The 18280-nt window shown below is 43.5% G+C and overlaps 1 protein-coding gene across 2 annotated transcripts in view; it reads left to right on the top strand.

Moving 5' to 3' along the window:
• SLC22A23 (solute carrier family 22 member 23) overlaps positions 1–18280 on the top strand; it is a 109658-nt gene that overhangs the window by 86304 nt on the left and 5074 nt on the right. Inside the window, exons 6-10 of one of the 2 annotated variants that reach the window (XM_036405851.2) lie at positions 73–162; positions 5675–5777; positions 8824–9056; positions 11680–11712; positions 13510–13633. In XM_036405851.2, the coding sequence (XP_036261744.1) occupies positions 73–162; positions 5675–5777; positions 8824–9056; positions 11680–11712; positions 13510–13633 (583 nt within the window). The remainder of the gene's footprint in view (positions 1–72; positions 163–5674; positions 5778–8823; positions 9057–11679; positions 11713–13509; positions 13634–18280) is intronic. The other variant, XM_036405855.2, reaches the window with a different exon arrangement.

Raw genomic sequence — 18280 nt, forward strand, 5'->3', positions numbered from 1 at the left:
GCTTGGCCTCCTGGCATGAAGGCATGATGATACAGCCTTTAATAACATGATTACAACCTATTTTTTCCACAGGGCATAGGATGGACGAATCAGTGCATAGGATGGACGATGATGTGGGAATGAAGCTGTTGTCTGTTCCTCATTTGTTGCAGAATTTGGAAGGTGTGTAGTGAATGAGGCAGAGGCTTGCAGAGTGAAAAAGGACAGTGCTGGGGAAATGAAGCTGAATACCTCCTGAAGAGCTGTACTCATTCTCTGGATCTGTCAGGGATGTTCTTGTACAATGATGGAGATTTCCCTGGAATCAGGCCCTTTCAGTGCTGTCACTAACCACAATTTCTTCAGTGTCTGTCTCTAGCGTGTAATTCTGGGGCTTGTTCTGCAGAAAGATGGGAGCATTTATATCTACACCTATAAGGGGTATTGCTGCATGATTTTTTCTCATTGTGGACACAAGTCCTCTCTATTTTATCTCCCTGCTTCCAAACAGGAGTAATCTTTGCTATTACTCGTACAAGAAGTTGGTAGAGATTTGCATTTATGAAGTATATATATATATATATATTCTGACAGCACTGTAGGAATGTCTCTAAGGAAATCTATTATTTTTTGTACTCACTGGGAAGTTTGGACAATGAGGCTTTCCCATGTTGATTGGGAAAGGCGGAGATGTCTTTAATATCTGCCCCTTGAATGACTGCAGTGAACATTCTGGGTGAAAAACTAATGTGGGATCATCTAAACGCTGTGTCATAATGCACATGAGCAACTGAAGATTGCAACAGCAACCTTATGTCTGACTTTTCGATCTTTTTTGAATGTAATTAGAAATAGAGGATTCAAATAAATCCTTGCAATCAGTCCTTAGCTGTTAGAGTCCTGGAGTTACAGAGTTGCTCTCATGAAAGGAGGTTCATTTTAAATGCTGTTAGTATTTATGTCCGGTGCTTTGGTTAGAAAGCCATTCCAGTCTCCATATTCCTCTTGTGCTGCAGGTGCATTTTAGCATTCAATTCAAATACACAATAGCTGTCTGGGTTTGTTCTTTTTCCCCTTTCCCATTTGCTCCTGTCTGTGCCTATCTTAAATCTCTTTTTCCTCATGCTATATGAGAAGAGAGCAGCCCTGTTCCTGTACTGAGATGAAGTTCTCTTTTATCCCCTCTCCTTTTATAAATACAATACTCCAGCTTGCCAGAGCTTTAGTTTCTCAAATATTGATGACCAGAATTGTAAAAGAATTCCAGTATTTCATTGTCTGAATTGCAAATACCTCATGGCTTCATTAAACTGGTGCCATATAGTCACTTGTGTTCAAGTAGTACATAACAAAGTCCAACACAGGTTTTGCTCATCTTCCACCAGGAACATTTCCCCTTAATCACTGAGAATTTTGCATTATATTTCATATTTTCACTTGCTTTTGCCACATGCTGGATCTCAAGCTCACCCAGTTCCTCCAATGGCTCATTTGCATTGTACTTACCCTTGATAGTAAGGTAGTGCCTCACTTTGTCACCAGCAGACCTTACTGGTACCTTTCTGAGGTTTTTGCCAAGCTCTCTATTCAGATTATTAAACAAGATTTTTTTTTAAATAAGATGAGTCATGCCACTACTAATGTCCTGCCATCTGCTTATGATTTCTATTTTTCTATCCCTTATCTCTCTCTCCCCATCAGTCAGTATTTTACCTATCTCATCATTTCTGTATATGGCTTGAGAGCTGGACAAAAGTCCTGGAAGGTATAAATAAACCTGTGTACCAGGAACTCTGCCTGCCTGAGAATAGATTGCTTCACCTCTGTGTTTCAGACTGGTCCACCTCCTGCTGCAGAGCTGTCATGCTCCAGGGATTGATTGAGTCTCTGTGCTAGGCTTCCATAGATCTTTTCATGTTCAAAGAGCTACTGACAGTATCATTTAGCAGCCAGAAAAATCCAGCAAAAGTCCATCACCACAGGACACTTGTCATTTTGGACATAATTTTTCTGTGGCTTGATTTGGGCTTTTGTCTGTTTTGTCTATACCAAGTGATGCAGAGATGGGTGGCTTCATCTGAAGGCTCTAAAGATACTTTCTGATTTTGAAAGGCATACTCCTGAAATGCAGAGGGTGTCTTGAGAATTTAGCAGCTTTGAGAACTGGGAGCTGGTAGGGTTCCCCTTCCCATGAGACTTTTAAAGTCTGCCAGTGAATAGTTCTAATTTCCACTGACATGTAAAGAGTTAGCTTGTTGACAGTTTTCCTACTGAGTCCCTGAATAGGAGGCCTAGAGTGTGTGTGGGCTCTGGAGTATGGGAAAACTTATTAGTGGCCTCTGAATAAATGCATAGAAATATTCTTATATTCCATACTCTACCTTTCGGTAAATCAAAATTGAAACATTTAATGCTAATTTTTCTGTACTGGTGACTTCGGTGTAAAATCAAAGAGTAAGCTGGGGCTACAGGGAGTTTTTCTGGTGTTAGTTCTGAAAGAAAATAGTTTGCTCCAGTGAGACTTTAATAGGCTTTGGCTTGCCTTTTAATATCTTAACTTTGACCTATGAAGTCAGCCTGAGAGCTGCCACTCTCCTGATGCTCATCAAAGTCAGTTGGAGCAGCTCCTTTCATGCAGGCAGGCTCCCTCCGAAGACAGCAGGTCGCTTACATGAGAGCCAGTTCTGTAGCTGATGGCTTTTTTGCAAGTCACATAGCTTATTTTTTCTTATTAGAATGAAATTTTGGTTATTGCAGGTCATTAATTTTGCAATGGAGATTTTTGGTGAATATCTCACTAGTATTCATAGAAGTAAAGGAGGGAGAAAGCCATCAGAAAGATGGATTGTGTTGGAGACTTGGAGGCAAATCATTCATCTAAAGCAGGTGACTTCGATTTGGAGTTTTAACAACATCATAGAGGGATGGAGGCGTAAATAGCTGGTTAAGTCACAAGGCCCTCAATAAAAAGCTAGGTTCTGTTTGCATTCTTTGGTGTAAGGTTTGAGACCAGATTCTTTTTTCCCCTCTTTTTTTTTCTTTTTTTTCTTTCTCCTTTTTTTTTTTTGTTTGTTTGTTTGTTTTTAAATGCTTGTAATGATGTTACATCTGGAACCAAGACATTTTTGTATGATACTGTGATGTGTCCGTGGCGTATAACCCCCACAAAAGCAGATTAAGGGTCCACTGCAAAAGGACTGCTGCATGAGTAGGGTAGAGAAGGGGTGAGCTCCCCTGTCATGTGTGATCCTCACTGCAGCTGACACAGGAGCTGTTTGACAGTTCACATAACCAAGTGAGCCTTTACTTGAGGGCAAAACAGCAGTTCAGTGAAAAAAACACTGGTGGGAACTAGTTCAGAAGCACTGACTTATGAGAAAGTTTAAAAGGGGGGCCTGAGTGCAGGTGAGAAGGATGCATGACAATAAACAAAGAACATATTGATTATAGGAAGACATGATGTATGAACAAAACAGGAGTGGAGGGCGTAATAGTGGTTGGTTGCAAATAAAAGTGTAGCCAAGTTGATCATTGCTTCTCTTGATTTTATTGAGTTGTGGCTCAGTACAGCATGTGTTTACAAGTTAGACTACTCTCTGTCTTGAAAGAAAAAAGTAAAGATTTCTCTGAGAAACCAACAAAGAAAAAACCCTATCAGATTAAGAAAATCTGGCATATTTACCTTCTGCTGTACAGAGGATGAGATGTTTTACTTTATAGGCCAGATCTGGTCATTCTTAGTTTGAGAGTGAACCCTTTTGAAATCTGTGCAGTATGTGTTGTTTGGGTAGTGATTTTTATTGTTGCCCTTCAGCTGAAATAGTTAACACCCACTAACAGCCTTTCAAAACCCTTGTGCTTCTTCTAGTGTTTGCTTTGATTTTTTTTTTTCTGTAGAAGGTTTGGCCTGCACTCAATCATGGCCTTTATAATTATGTTTTACTAACTGCTTCAATTGTTCTGAATTATTTTGTTCCCACTTATTCCTTCCTAGAATCTTGCTACAAAAAATGATTTTAACCTTGTTCTTTGAGATTAGGCTCCAATTTTTTTATCGCTTATATTTTAATATGGCCCCGATCCATTGCTGAGTCTGAAGAGGGTTTCTGTAATACAAATATTTATTTAACTATTTTTTTTCTACTGTTCCACCTTAGTTTTTCTGCTTTTGTGTGCTTCATGCTGCATAGATTCTGGGGAGAAATGGCCATTATCAGGTAGTTAGGAAAGTAGTATAGCAATATTCTGCCTAAATACAATCACTATTGTAAAATACACTTTGCTGCTTTTGTCAGAAGCCTTCCCAGTAATTACTCTAGAGAGAAGACCAGAAGTGACCTGTGAGCAGTTAATAGATCAAGTATTTGCATGTAAATAGTGTTTGCTTGATTTATTATTTTTGTGATGCACTTTTCAAATAATAGCTGGCAAATGTGGTTTTTGTTTCATTTGTAAATTCAGGTGACTTTTTTTTTAATCCCCCCTTCCCCCCCAGCTTGCTTTTATTTTCTCCTGTCTTGCATCTCTTTAGGAAGCTGCTATTCAGCAGAGTAAGGCAGAGGTCAGGGCAGGATAGGCCAGTGTGGGCAGCTGAGGACACCCAAGCTCGTTGTGTATGCACGAAGAGAACTCATGCACCCTTCACAACAGGGCCACGCTGCTGCCTTTGAACACAGTCAGGGGAAAAGAAAAAAAAAAAAAAAAAGAAAGCAGCAGTAAAAGCCTTTACCCCAGAAAACAGACCTAGTCTGTGCTCTTGGTGGGCATTATTTTTGTGATGCTTCTTTATAGCTACAGCTCCTCCTGCTTTTATTGGACTTGTTGCCCACTGATCCGGTAGCTTGGAAACAGTGGCTGCTTTGGCATGCTTAGGTAGGTGTTCAAACTCCAACTTAAGGATAATTGGGAAATAAACAGTGCCCTTCATTATTGTCCCATGCCAACAAGGTATCTGAGGCAGCATTTGTAAGGCTTGTAAGTTATTTCAGCATTGCAAAGAAAAGTTCGCTTGAAGCTGCCCAGAACTGGAAGGATATGGTGGGGTTTTAGTTCTGAAATGCAAAGACACCACAGCTGCTGATGCCCAATGATTTTTCTTTAAGGAAATGTCTTAAGGTTGAGGACATCCATCAGAATAATTTTAAATATTTGAAAAGGGAGTGGAGTGGAAGATGGATGAGCTGACATAATGTCCTAGCCACTGCATTCTCAAGCTTGCATTTGAACAAACTACAAAAGGTGACCCATGAAAAATGAGTTTGAGCTCCAGTCCTTTCCATGGCTTTTTAGGTATGCATTGCACAATGGGGGCAGAGCCTGTAACTGCATGAGTGCAGTCCTCCTTGTGGAGGGTTCTAAAAATTAACAGAAACCTGAAGTTCTTCAAGAAATTTGCTATCGTGCTTGTTGGAGTCAAGCTCCATAATGCTCCCACTTTACATACACATTTTTAACTGGGAGGATGTTTGGAGTATGGAGTTCTTACTTTTTTTGCCCCAAGAAGATGAAGGGAAGCCTGGAAGAAAAGGAGGAACCTGTGCTGGACTTTAGGCAGGTAGTTCAGTGTTTTTATAGCTCCTATAAATGTAATCAATAGTGTTCTGCTCTCCAGAACATCCCTCAGAATATACTAGTTCACAACTAAATCTTCTCATTCTCCTCAGTGAAATTATAATTCTGGTTTGGTTTGTTTCAGAGCTGGAAAAGGAAATCACCAGGAGACCAAAGAAAGTCTGCATTGTTAAAGTGGTGGGAACAAGGAACCTGTGGAAAAACATCGTAGTGTTGTGTGTGAACTCGTAAGTGCAATCTCTTTGTTTAAGTATCTGTGGGGTCAGTGAACTGGAGCAGCAATGGGAAGTGATGAGGGAGCTCCACTATTTCCTACCGTGGGACCCTTCACTAACATCTCTGATAAATGATCCTGGAAAAACACAAGCTGTTGCAGGGAACCATATTTTTATGGCAAACATGGAGGAGCTCAGTGGCTGTTTCAGGCAGCAGAACTGCATCTCAGGTGCCATGCTGCAATTGTGTTGCTGTCACCAGTGGTCTGGTGTGGCCACGTGCTGATAAGTGCTCATGCATACACACATCTGCTTGGCATCCCAGGTGGGAGTTTGGAAACCATTCATGGCCCAGGAGCACAGGTTCAAGTTGTTTACATCTGACAGGGCTGTGGTGCGGAGGAAGATGGTGCTTGCCAGTAAATACAAGTTGCTTCCTTGTATAACAGCTGTGTTTGGTGGGTCTTCAGAGGCAGATTACAAAGTGCCTCAGCACTCCCAAATTATGTGCAGGGGGTCACAGGGGGAATGTGCAGTCTCCAACAGGACAATGTGATGCTTTCCTCCTAAGGCTTCGGTTTGGACATGCTCATGTGGGCAAAAACAAGCATCAGCCTGAGGGTTTTGCAGGTTACAGGTTCTGAGATGATCTGTGCAGAACTGACACCTTGTAAAGAGGAAATACAGTAACTTGCAAATTCTGGAAGGGCACCAGCAGTGCATTTTCTAATTTTTCCACCTTGTAAAATGTCCATTTGAATTTTTCATGGTTTTCTTTTCAAACTGGAGGTGGGGCTGGAGAAGGCTGGGAATCCTCTTTCTCTGCTAGGTTTCAAAGTATGTAGCTCTCTTGTGGCTTTTTCTTCCTCACTTCAGGGCACTGCTCTGCAGCCCTCACTGCTTTAGCAGGCTTATGGATCAGTCAGCACCCAGAGGGGACAGCCCCCATGCTGGGCAAGTAGTCATTCAGAAGCACACAGACTTCAGGGGTCAGTCTCCAGCGTAATTGTTGCAGAACCAACTCTGGTTTTATGAGTTTTGTGTCTCTCTTCCACCCACCAGTGAGGGACTACCTCTGTTCTGAGAGTCCTTTCTTCTTAGGCTCACCAAGTACATTTGGTAGACGGTGTTAAATGTATTCGTGAAAACTGCTTACATGGGGAATTCTCCCCTTCTCCCTCACCCACATTAATTTGCATATTTGGAAATTCCTTAAATCAGATCTAGGCAGTCCAAAAAATAATTTCTGGCATTAGCACATGAAGGCTGTTTGCATCCAAGCAGAGCATGAAGCAGATGTACATCTGAGGAAATAGATTTCATGGTTTTTTTTAAGGGGTGGAAAAAAAATTAATTTTACTTCTATTACTCCTGTTAGACAGGGCTGTGCTAAATTTTTAGTTCATGGAGAAGGAACCTTCTGCAGGGAACAAAAAGAAATTAAGGAAGACAAGGATTCAATTTTAAAAGTAACAATTCTGAGCTGATCACCAAGTGAAGAGAATAGAGTAATTCTTAGGGAACAGACTGGAAAGCAAGGTCCAAATGATTAAATAATTTATTTTATAAGTCATGATCTCAATAGCAACTACTACAACTGTGTTTGCATGCATAGAAGAGAAAGACAGAAGAAAAGCTGGTTAACTCTGCCCTTTTATTACTACTTGTTTTGCTGATTAATATTTCTCTTATGGGAGGAGTCAGCTATAATCTAGTTATTCAAAGCAAAAGTCAATTTTGTGTAACAGAAAGCACTTGTATTAGGTTTTTATCAGAGGCAAGGTGTTTGGTATTGAGGGTGGGGTTTTAAACTAGAGCATTGATTCACAAGTTTGCAAGAAAAGCTCCTCAGGCCATGGGCTGTCATGCTGCACTCAGGGTCTGCACAGCCTCACAGCTGTTTCTATGTTTATTTGGATACCCAATTTATACTGACAGAGCTTCAAATTCCTGAACTTCAGAAGTATAGAAGTGCATCAGTGTAATGTACCTGCCTTATTTTCTTTTTTTTCTTTTTTTTTCTTTTTTTTCTTTTTTTTTCTTTTTTTTTTCTTTTTTTTTTTCTTTTTTTTTTTTTTTTTTTTTTTTTTTTGGAGACCTGGATCTGTGCCTCCCACTCTCTCAAGCACTGTTAATTTGTGCCATGAGATTTGTCTTGTATAAGTGCCAGGGACAAGAGGTTCTTCCTGGCAGAGGTACTTGAGCTGTGATGGGTGCAGTTGAGAGCATTGACCTCTCCTGTTGCATCCCTGCTGCTGTATTGTACCACATCAGGGGTGAAGCTGGGGCTTCTCATCAGACTTTTGTACCTTCAGCCCCCTTCTCTTTCTTCCTTTTATTCTTTTCCATTTTTTGGAGGCAGAGGGTGAGACAGGAGAAAGATGTGTGAAATGTGATGGTAAGATGTTGATCAGTGGCATCTCAAAGAAATTTTTTAAAGAGGAGGAGACACATTGCTGTGAAGGGTGGTGTAAATGTGTAGACTGAATTAGATCTTATTGTTTCATAATTGTAATAATCATCGCAGCTCATACAACTTCAAACACTCCTTTCTCAGGGGATTTCAGTTTTACCAGGTTAGCTTGGGAAGTGAGGTGTAATGCTTGTATTTAGTATGACCAAATGCCACAGGCAGGTGGGTGTTCCTGGTGTTTTGCTGTCCTAGCACAGAGGCTACTTCTTCACAGCAGATCTGGCTCTGTACTGTCAGCAGGGGCACTGGGAACAGAGAGATGTGCTCCTCTGGGAATGGGATTTCTCAAATAGAATGGGAAAATCTACCATGCACGAGGAGTTCTTCTAAAGATCCCCATGCCTTGATCATACCATGAGCAGCAGCTAAATGAATAAAGTCAGTAAATATTTGGTTGAACTGAGATTTTTTTTTTTCTTTTGCTTCTTTTTATCAATGCTTATTTTCACAGTAGCACCTAGAGATAAGCTTCTGAACTTAGGGTGTTGTACTCCTGCATTAATGCCTCCTCACACTGAATAACACTGCAGTGTGTGTTCTGCCCTCTCAGCAATGGTCTCTCTTGCCCTCTCCTGTTTCCCCCAGGCTGACTGGTTATGGCATACACCACTGTTTTGCAAAAAGTATGATGGGGCACGAAGCGAAGATGGCGATTACCCACAACTTCTACGCAGACTACTACACCATGGCCGGGATTGCGCTGGCATCCTGCCTGGCCATGTGCCCCGTGGTTGGCTTTCTGGGCAGGAGAGGAGGACTCCTGCTCTTCATGATACTTACAGCTCTGGCATCACTTCTGCAGCTGGGCCTTCTCAACTGTAAGTTGGAGATGAGAGCTTTTCAGGACCACACAAGCTTGACATGCAAACAAGGGACCAGGAAATACTGGCATTTCCTTTGTCTGTCCCGGATTTGTCATGTGATACACCTGCATAGTTTTAGAATCTGAGTTTGTTTGAAGGTTTCCCCAAACACTTGTTTCTCAGCTCATTAACAAAAGGCATTGTATTCTGGATGATTCCCATGGTGAAGCTTATTGAGCTTTGGTGCTGTATCCGGGGTAGTCACCAAGAAAACAAGCAAGGAAACGAGAAATGCTTTCAATTTTATTTTGGTGAAACATCCGCCAGGGAAAGAGCTATATTGAGATTGGAAGGGAAAACTTTCCCACTCAAGTCTGCTTCTCAAGTGGCCTCCAAACCATGCAGAAATTAAAGCAGTAGGTGTATGTCCTCTGCTTGCTCTTAGCATCTTGCTATGAAGAAGTAATAAAAAGGTAGCACAGGAATGGTTCAGCTGAAAGACCCCACTTTTAACACACCGTGTATGTATAGTCCATGTGAATGTGTACACATGATTTTGGAAAGTGACACAGCATTTGAAATTGTTGTTCCTGCAAAAAGTGAGTGTCCCACCTCTTCCTTTGCAGGCAATAACTTTTGTGTGGCCCTTTTGAGCTGCTTCAGCTATTAAAACTGCTATAGAAATATTCCCTTTCCTTTTTCAATTTTATTCTATTCCCTTCATTTTTTGTTGCTTGAGGAGGTTGAACTTGATGAATCAGAGAGGTGTTGAAGCAGAGGCAATCTGGAATGTGCTTTGCCTCTCTCACAGTGTCCAATCATTAGACCCCTGTCCCATAAAACCCCACCCCAAGGAAGGGGGAAGAGAGTTGAGACATACTTTGGACAAACTGGATGTGAGACGAATACCAGAACACTGGCTGTTGCTGGTTTTAAATTCTAAATTTAGAAATAATTGAGGGCCTTAAGAAAGAGCTTTTTGCATTGAGGATGGAAAGCTTTCACATACTTGCATACTGAGGGCAGCTCTGAGCCAACAGGAATTGTTCATATTTACAGACTCTGTTTCCCGGAGGCATTTACTAAGTTCGCCTTTAGCAAACAAGTTATTTGTGGGAGTGTAGGAGGGAAACAGGGAACCTCTTTCATGACATGGAGGAAACTCCAGCATCATGTGTGTTTGCTCCCAGCTTGGTGCAGATGTTTACATTCCCCTTGAGCACATATTTACCATGTCCAGCAATCCTAGCTGAGAGTGGGAGAAGCCCCCCGCTGCACCTCACCATGTCTGTTGATGGACTGAGACCATTCACATGCACATTCACACTGTGCATGTGTGCAACCTCCCAGAACTCCATGTTCTTCTGTGGGTGTCCATCAGGGTCTCTCTACACTGAATTTGCCCATTTTAATTTTTGTTTTAAGGATGGGACATGTTTGTTGAGGCTGTTGTGGCAATACACACACTTGCTTAGTTGAGACACAGTGTGTCAGAGCCCTTAGTTTGCTCCAGAGCCACGAAAATCTGGTTGCAGTTTTTCAAAATAAATTTATGAGGGAGGTGGGAGGCCACACCCTGTAGGACTCATTACAACCTTTTCCATAACAGGTTTAGGTGGTTTTGTGAGCCAAGTTGCCAGAAGATCAGGCATGGCTTTAAGTGCTTTGTGCTACACTGGCACTCTCAATGCAGTGCCCTTGTCAGCCTTTCTGATTCCACTCTTTTCTTTGTGGGAAGAGGAGAGAAAGGCAGCCTCAAACTTCAGAGCAGCTCTCCCCACTCTTGACCATGCCACCTCTTCCTCAGAAGAACTAGATATTGTTTGGAGAGAAGCAGTGATCCTGTTTATTATGAAATCTGTCACAGCATCTTGCATGTTTTAATTTAGCATAATTTGGGTGTAATCAGAAAATGAAATCAGTATTTGAGAATGGTGAGAGGGAGAGGGGTATTCTCCACCAGCCACAAGCCTGCAGCAGACCTTGAAGCTCTCCTTGTTTGACTCCTCCTCTGAACTCTGGAGTGTCATCTGGAAAGTCACAGAATCAGGATGGGAGATGACCAGCAGAGCTGTGCCCAGCTTGTGCTGATGCCCTTCCCCTTGCTGCCCAGTGCTGCCATGTGCTCCTCTGTGGTTAGGTTTGGTGGCTAGTGTGACACATGGACCATCAGCTCATGGTTTTAGAGAGGAATAGGTCTCCCACCAGTCTGACAGCACTGATGCCCAGATTTTGCTCTCTAACCCAAGCTTCTGTTGGCCATTCCCTCAGGGCTGCAGCAGGAGGGCATTTTCTCTTCTCCCCCTTCATTAACAACAAAGAGGCTTTTGTGTTAATCCCAGTGGTAATTCTGGGGCTCTTAAATATGCTTTACTGCTGGTTTGTTATCACTGTCTCATTAGCATGCTGTCCTCCAGCTGAGATGTGCCTGGACACAGCATGTCCTATCTGGTGGCCAGGGAAAGATGTGAAGGTTTTGGCATGGGAAAGAATTGGGAGTCAGAGGGTGGGGCTAAGGTGGCATGTGGAATTTACCTTTTTTTTTTTCAGATAAATAAACATATAAAAACTGTATGTTCTTGTTTTCACTCCCTTTCTCTTTTTTATCTTTCTCTGATTTCCATGGTCTTGGATCCAGTGATTGGAAAATACAGTCAACTTCCAGACTCAGGTATGATTTACAGACAAATCTGCATCATGTGGGAAGCACTCCCCCAGGAACAGGTAGATCCAAAAGGCCTCAGCCAAAGCACCCAGAGCAGAGCTGCTGCCACAAAGGGGTTCAAGGGGAAAGTCCACTTCTGTGCAGTGCCTTGAGACCCCACTGACAGGCAGGCCTGCTCATCTATGCTCAGCCTCTTTGTGTAGCATCCCCTCCACATAGAACTCACCTCTGCATGTCAAGAGAGGGTGCAGAGGTCCCCCAGAGTTTGACATACAGGGTAAGGCTTTCTCAGAAAGTCTCCTTCTGAGATGCAAAATCTGAGTTCAAGAATCTCAGATTTTCTTTTTTTTTTTTCCCAGAAAAGAAGAGGGGACTATAACACCTTAAGGACTCTTTAAATAAGGAGAGTTAAACACCTTAAAAAATGCTTTCCCAAGATGAGGTACTATAGGAGCAATGCAGTAACAAGCTACAGGGGAACAAAATGTACCTTTGTGTATCAGATTTGCTGGACCTGTCCTTGCCCAGTTTTTCCAAGGTCTGTTCTGCTGAGCAGCCATGATTCCCTGAGGTCATCAATGGTGTAGCCTCACTTGCTATGCAAGAGTGGCCAGAGACCCATGGTTTGCAAGGTGCTGTGCCCACATCCTCATCAGCTGGCAGAATTTGCTCTCTCCCCCAGACTTGGGGTGCATTGCAGAAAGAGCTTAGCCCTGAGCAAGCTGTAGCACATTTCAGAAGATGTAACCAAAGAGCTCACAAACACCTTTTGCTCTCCTGACAGCTGATATATTCAGCAAGAACAAAAGCAGGTGTTAATTTTCACTGGATTCAAGCCAGACAGTATGCCTGCTTGGGACTGCACACAGCAGTTCTTTCTTCAGGCAGGCCTTGGGACGTGTGTGTAGAAAGGTGAGGGAGCACTGGCTGCAAAGTTCCAGTCCTTTCCCCAGTGCTCCAGTCAGGCATGATGCACCCTTGTATGGTGCAATGGTGTGTGTGAGTGATTTGGCCTCCTTGCTGGCCAGGTCAGGCCACGTGAGCTTGTGCAACCCTGGTCAGAGATGCCAGCCCTGCCCACAGGAGGTGGCAAGCAGGGATCTAGTGAGAGATGTACTGTCATCATGGCCAGAGACAGTTTCCTTGAGCTTTGTTTAGATTTGCTGGGGTTTCTGCAAGTGCTTGATAGACACTGTTTGCTCCTGGAAACCTTGCTGGCATCCAGCTGTGAAAGGGTTGAGCAAACAGCCCTGGCTTAAGGAGTGCCTCGCCGTCCTTGGCATCAGCTGTTCTCGCCCACAGTTGTCAAGCTGGGAGTTACGACAGAGGTTGCAGACTGATCACATGCAGAGGCTTAGCACAGAGATGGAAGCACTTCTAGTTCTTTCCTCTCTTGTCCTGGAAGCCTCTTCAGTGCTCAAGCCCCACTGTACAAGATGTTTGGCAGCTTGAGGAACACTGCCTGCATCCACTTGTCTGTCAAACATGAGAGGGAAGAGGCTGGTGCCTAAAAGACTGACCAAAGATTTTGTTTTTTCATGGGTTTTACCTTTTCTGTGGTGTCTGAGGATAAAAAAATCAGAGACCACTGTCATTTTTTGGCATGACATTATGGGTTTTTTTCATGTGTTTGTATCTCAGGTGTTTGGGGAATGGATTTTATAAATACCAGTTTTAAATTAGTATTACAAAATTACTCAAATTCCTGTTGAGGGAGAAGAGTAATATCAACTTCATTGATTGTTTTCTTCCTTAGAAGTTTGACCTTATTCTTACTTTTTGTGAACACACTTGTCTTGCCAGGTATGAGTGACAGTGTCAAAGACAAATTCTCTGTTGCGTTTTCCATCGTGGGTATGTTCTCTTCACATGCTGTTGGAAGCCTCAGCGTGTTCTTCTGTGCTGAAATCACACCCACAGTAATCAGGTGAGACTTTGGAGCCGTCCTCAAAAGATGGGGACAAAATTATCCTCATTTGATTGATAATGGGCTGTGTAACTTAACACATTGTATGGGAGGGGAAGCCCCACGTAATTGGAGACCTCACAGCAGCTTGGGGGCTGCTTTTTGCAGTGGCTGCAGTCAGACTGAGCAAGTAAATTCCTGTCTGTGTATAGAGAGGCTTTGTTTTCCATGGCTCCACCTTGTGTTCCGTCGTGGTGATGATCAGCAGGCCTGGCAGCACATGAATTGCAGCTTGGTAGGGTTTTAAATACTCAACTGAAGCAGTTTGTGTGGTTGAGCATTGTCATTGCTTCACTAACTCTACGGGATTTGTTCAAGCAGCAATCAGGTGCATCTTGATGTTAAAGGAGGGATTCCGTGACTGTGCAGAGGTGCCAGCAATCCCTGCCTGCATAGGGCAGATTAACCAGGACAGCTGCAGGGGTGCTTCAGTGGAAGGAAGGTGTTGAGACACGTAGTGTAAATGCTTTTGGTGCATAGAGGTTCTCTGCAAGCCTGCCTCTCTGCCTTTATTGCAGACAAAGCTGTCTTTCTCTTCACAATCAGACCTATCTTAGCAGAGGCTCAAAGTTTTTCTAAAGAGGAGCACTTTCATCCTGGGAAATAGGAGAAATCAGACAAATCATCTTTGTTGGAGAGTTTCCCATAACACACCTTTGTATGGTCAGGGGTTTGTATCATTTTGTACATGCACTGTTATCTTTCACAGCACAAAGGTTGTGCTTCTGTGTTCTGGATTATGCTTTCAGCAATGCCACAGCAATTCAGGAGTTTGCTCTGATTTCACTGAATTTCCCATGAATGTAGGTCATATGGGTGGGAGAGAGAGGGAGAGTAGAGGAAAGAGGATACTTTTTTTTTTTTGTCCCCTCCAAATGATATGCCTTTTCAACTACTTTGCAAAAGTATTATTGCAAAACTGTCATCTGAGTAGCCAGAGTCTCTTTGCTCCGTGGTCTTTTTTTTTTTTTCAGGCTATCTAAATTTGTGAATGTATTTTATGATAGCATTAATTCCACTGGAAAAGGCAGTGTGAGGAGTGAGATTATACAGCAACCTGAAACACTAACAGCTATTTATTTATGTGTGTGTCAATCAGTTTGGTGTTTTTATGCCTTTTTAATTTTCTCCTTGGCTCTGTTTGAAAGACACACAGATAAGGAATTGACCATGTCAGCCAGAAGAGAATCTGCCAAGTAGGGTCAGATGTGCAGTCTGAACTTAGCAAGCTTTTTTCCCTTAAATCACTTATGTCGCTACAGGGAGTGGGACAAAATCCTGGCTGGGAGCCAGAATTCTGCTTCCCCTGGCTCTGCTGGGTGACACCAGGCGAGTGACAATAGCTAGATATGCCTCAGGGTCCCTGTTTATTTGTAGAAATTATGACACTCTGCACTGCTCTGTGATCCTACCACCACAATAAGATCCCGTCAGGATTGTAATTAGGAGGTGTAACTCAGGACAGTGCATAAATCTGTCTCATGCAGAGGTGTGCTTAAGCTGCCTTCTGTCTTGCCTTTTTCTGGGATCTGGCTACTCCCTCATAACCTGCTTTCCAAAATGCCACCCTGGATGCCTTTGGGAGTTGGAACTAAACTATCTTTAAGATCCCTTCCAACCCAAACCATTGTATGATACTAACAGGCTTTTGGTTGGATCTCAAGGAACCTTAAGGAAAAGGAAGGCAAAGAGAGTGCTGTGGCTTTCTCTGGGGTTTCCCTGATCAAATCCATTGTCTACAAATCCCTGGGAGTGGAAAATAGCACTGCCATTACCTGGGGTAGCAGTGGCATGACAGCAAACCCACAGCACTCATCCATCTCTGCTGCTGTGGGGTTGAGATGAGTAGTTCCAAGAGGAGAACAGCCAGACCTTCATCACCAAGAGGTGACACCTGCTCCAGCAACATGAACATTCCACACTGTCATGTGTCACAGAGGGGTCCTTGTGATCTGTGCACTGCAGCCCAGTCTCCTGGCAGTAGGCAGGGGGACTTCATCAGGAGCTATCCTTATTTGTACCTGGGATTTCAGTGCAGACCTCCCTGCAAATGCTGAATTAAAGCACCAAGTGTCACTGATAATCCACATGGAATAATCTTCCCACCACTACAGCCTGCATGTCTACTAAATGGGAATAGGCTGAACAAAATACAGCATGTCCTCTCCTCATCCTCCACATTCTCAGTTACTATCAAGGGGAAGATGGTTCTGGCTTTTTCTCTCAATGTCCTGCTTTTGTGCCCACACAGCCAAAGAGTGGGCAGGATGGCTGAATTAGGATCTTTTCCCATAAAGAGCTGCCTCAAGCCAAATTTCTAGTTGTTGAGGAAACTTTCCTTTCTGACCACCCAGGAGCCACTTGGCTCAGTCACATTCACACAGAGGCTCTGCACCAGTTCACAGCCTCTCCTCTTGGGGTCCCACCCCCCAGAGCTCAATCTGCAGCTGACACCACACCTTGCCCACCCAGCTACCTGCACTGAATGTATTCCTCAACATAGTGGGATGCAGGGCTGTTTACTGGGACCTGAATAAGGCCTGGCTTCTCAAAGGTGGTGCTTGCTCCATGGGGCCAAGGGTATGCTGGTGTATTACTTGAATCTCTGGCCTAGGACTGAGTGCACAAAATGTGCTTTATGTACAAGCTGTGGAGGTTTTCAGGGACTGACTTCAAGAAGTGGCTGAGCTGGAAAACCTGGTCTGATTTCAGTGCTGGCCCTGCTTTGTGCAGGAGGCTGGACTAGGTGCTCTCCCAAAGCCTCCTTTAGCCTGGGCATCTCTCTGGCTCACTTGTACTCTGAGCCATGTTGTGTGTTGACCCATTTGCTCAATGCAGATATGGCTGTCTGAAGACAGGAGTAACAATTCTCTGCTCTCCTGAGGAGTGCTGAGAAGGACAAGACCCTTCCCTTAGAATGTCAGTGAGGATGTCTTGCTGCTCTCTGGCAAAACACTGAGGTAGCAAGCAAGGAAATTCTACCGTATGAGCAAGCAGGACCTTTCTGAGGGCAGAATTTTGAATTTTGCAATTTACCCACGTTAGGACCATAAACCTCATGCAAACCATCCCTCCCCACTGTCAGTGGGATAGCAGGAGTTGGGAAAGTGGTCCTGATTGATCATCCATGGGGCCATGCCATAGGAAAGCCCCCCCAGAGCAGGCACTGGCAGGCAGAGGTGCAAGGGAGAAAGCTGGGACTCACTGTGGGTGCCAGCAGCCCTCGCACTCCCTCTCCAGGCTCCACTCTGCATCTGGAGAGTGTTTGAAGTACAGACGCTGGCCCCTGCCGTGGAATTCCCTGTGCTGAGGAGGAGCAATGCCCCAAAGCACTCAGAATGTTTTTCTTTTCCACCTGCTGCCCCTTGTGTCCAAAAACAGTGTGAATCATGAGCATGCTGCCTCTTCTGTCCTATAGCTGTTTTCCTGATGTGCACGGAAACAACAAAAAATTCCTAAGAGTATTTCCAATTTTCTCTTTTTTTTTTCCCTTCATATTTCACATCTGCAGTAGTTAAACTTTAAAGAAACCCCTTTTAAGACACACACTGAAACGCACTTTCAAGCCTTCCTCTGCCAGGTTTTGATGGCACTGGAAAAAGTAATGCCTACTCTAATTACTGACGTCATATGGAAAAACTTTTTCCCCCCCTGTAAATCTGAAGCCACTTGACCCATAAATGACAGAGCCATCTTTGTTGTTGCCTTTTCCCGTTTTCTTTCAGCTTGCTTGATGTCCTTCTACAGCAGCATTTAAAACTCACCTCAGGTCCTTCTCAGGGGGGTTGAGATACAATTTAGCCATTGCAATCACTGATGTAAATGAGCCAGGCTTTTGTTGCTCCAGAGCCAGCTTGGAGAGAGATCTGCAATGCATTTGGGACTGGTTGTGTCAATTACTCATGTGAGTGTATTAATGAAGTTGCAGGGAGGCCAGTTGCACAATAGTTGCATTCAGCTGGGTTTCTAAATTGCCATCGGAAAGCTGGCAAGTTTTTAATAAGGGCTTTTGCAGTATTTGGGGAAGCCACTGTGGTCTGTGAAAGATGCTCTGCTGAGTCTGAAGAACTGGAACATACATATGTGAATTTTTGATCCAGTCAGTGTCCCAAGAGCATCTTTTGAAACCCATGTTTGCTATCCTTCAGCTGTCAAGCAAGCAGCAGTGGATTTTGGAAAGGATTGAGTAAAGATTAGCTTTAACACTATGGTTGGCTGAGTGAATTTGGCATTTGTAGGTTTATTTGTACATTGATTTCCAGGATGCTGTAGTCTGGGAAGCTGGTTTTATGCCAAATATTTGACATAAAGCAGTCCATTTGCTTTCTGCAAGCTGTCTTCTGTAAGAGCCAGTTGTTGTTGATAGTTACAGTTCTGCATTGGGCCAGGAACTGAACCCCTCTGATCTGCAGAATAGATGGCATCTCCCAGAGGAATTGTAGGAAGTGTGCTGCCCTCACAGGCTTGGTAGGGAAGCAGGATGCCAGTGATTAAACTCACAGGGAGGTCTCCCTCTGCAGGCAGTAGTCTTTGAAAAATGAAAGAGGAGCTGCCACTCTCACAGATTTTGTTAAAATGCGTCATTTAAGGATGACCTGCTGCTGGCAG

This window comes from Molothrus ater, chromosome 1 (assembly GCF_012460135.2).
Source record: "Molothrus ater isolate BHLD 08-10-18 breed brown headed cowbird chromosome 1, BPBGC_Mater_1.1, whole genome shotgun sequence".
NCBI lineage: Eukaryota > Metazoa > Chordata > Aves > Passeriformes > Icteridae > Molothrus > Molothrus ater.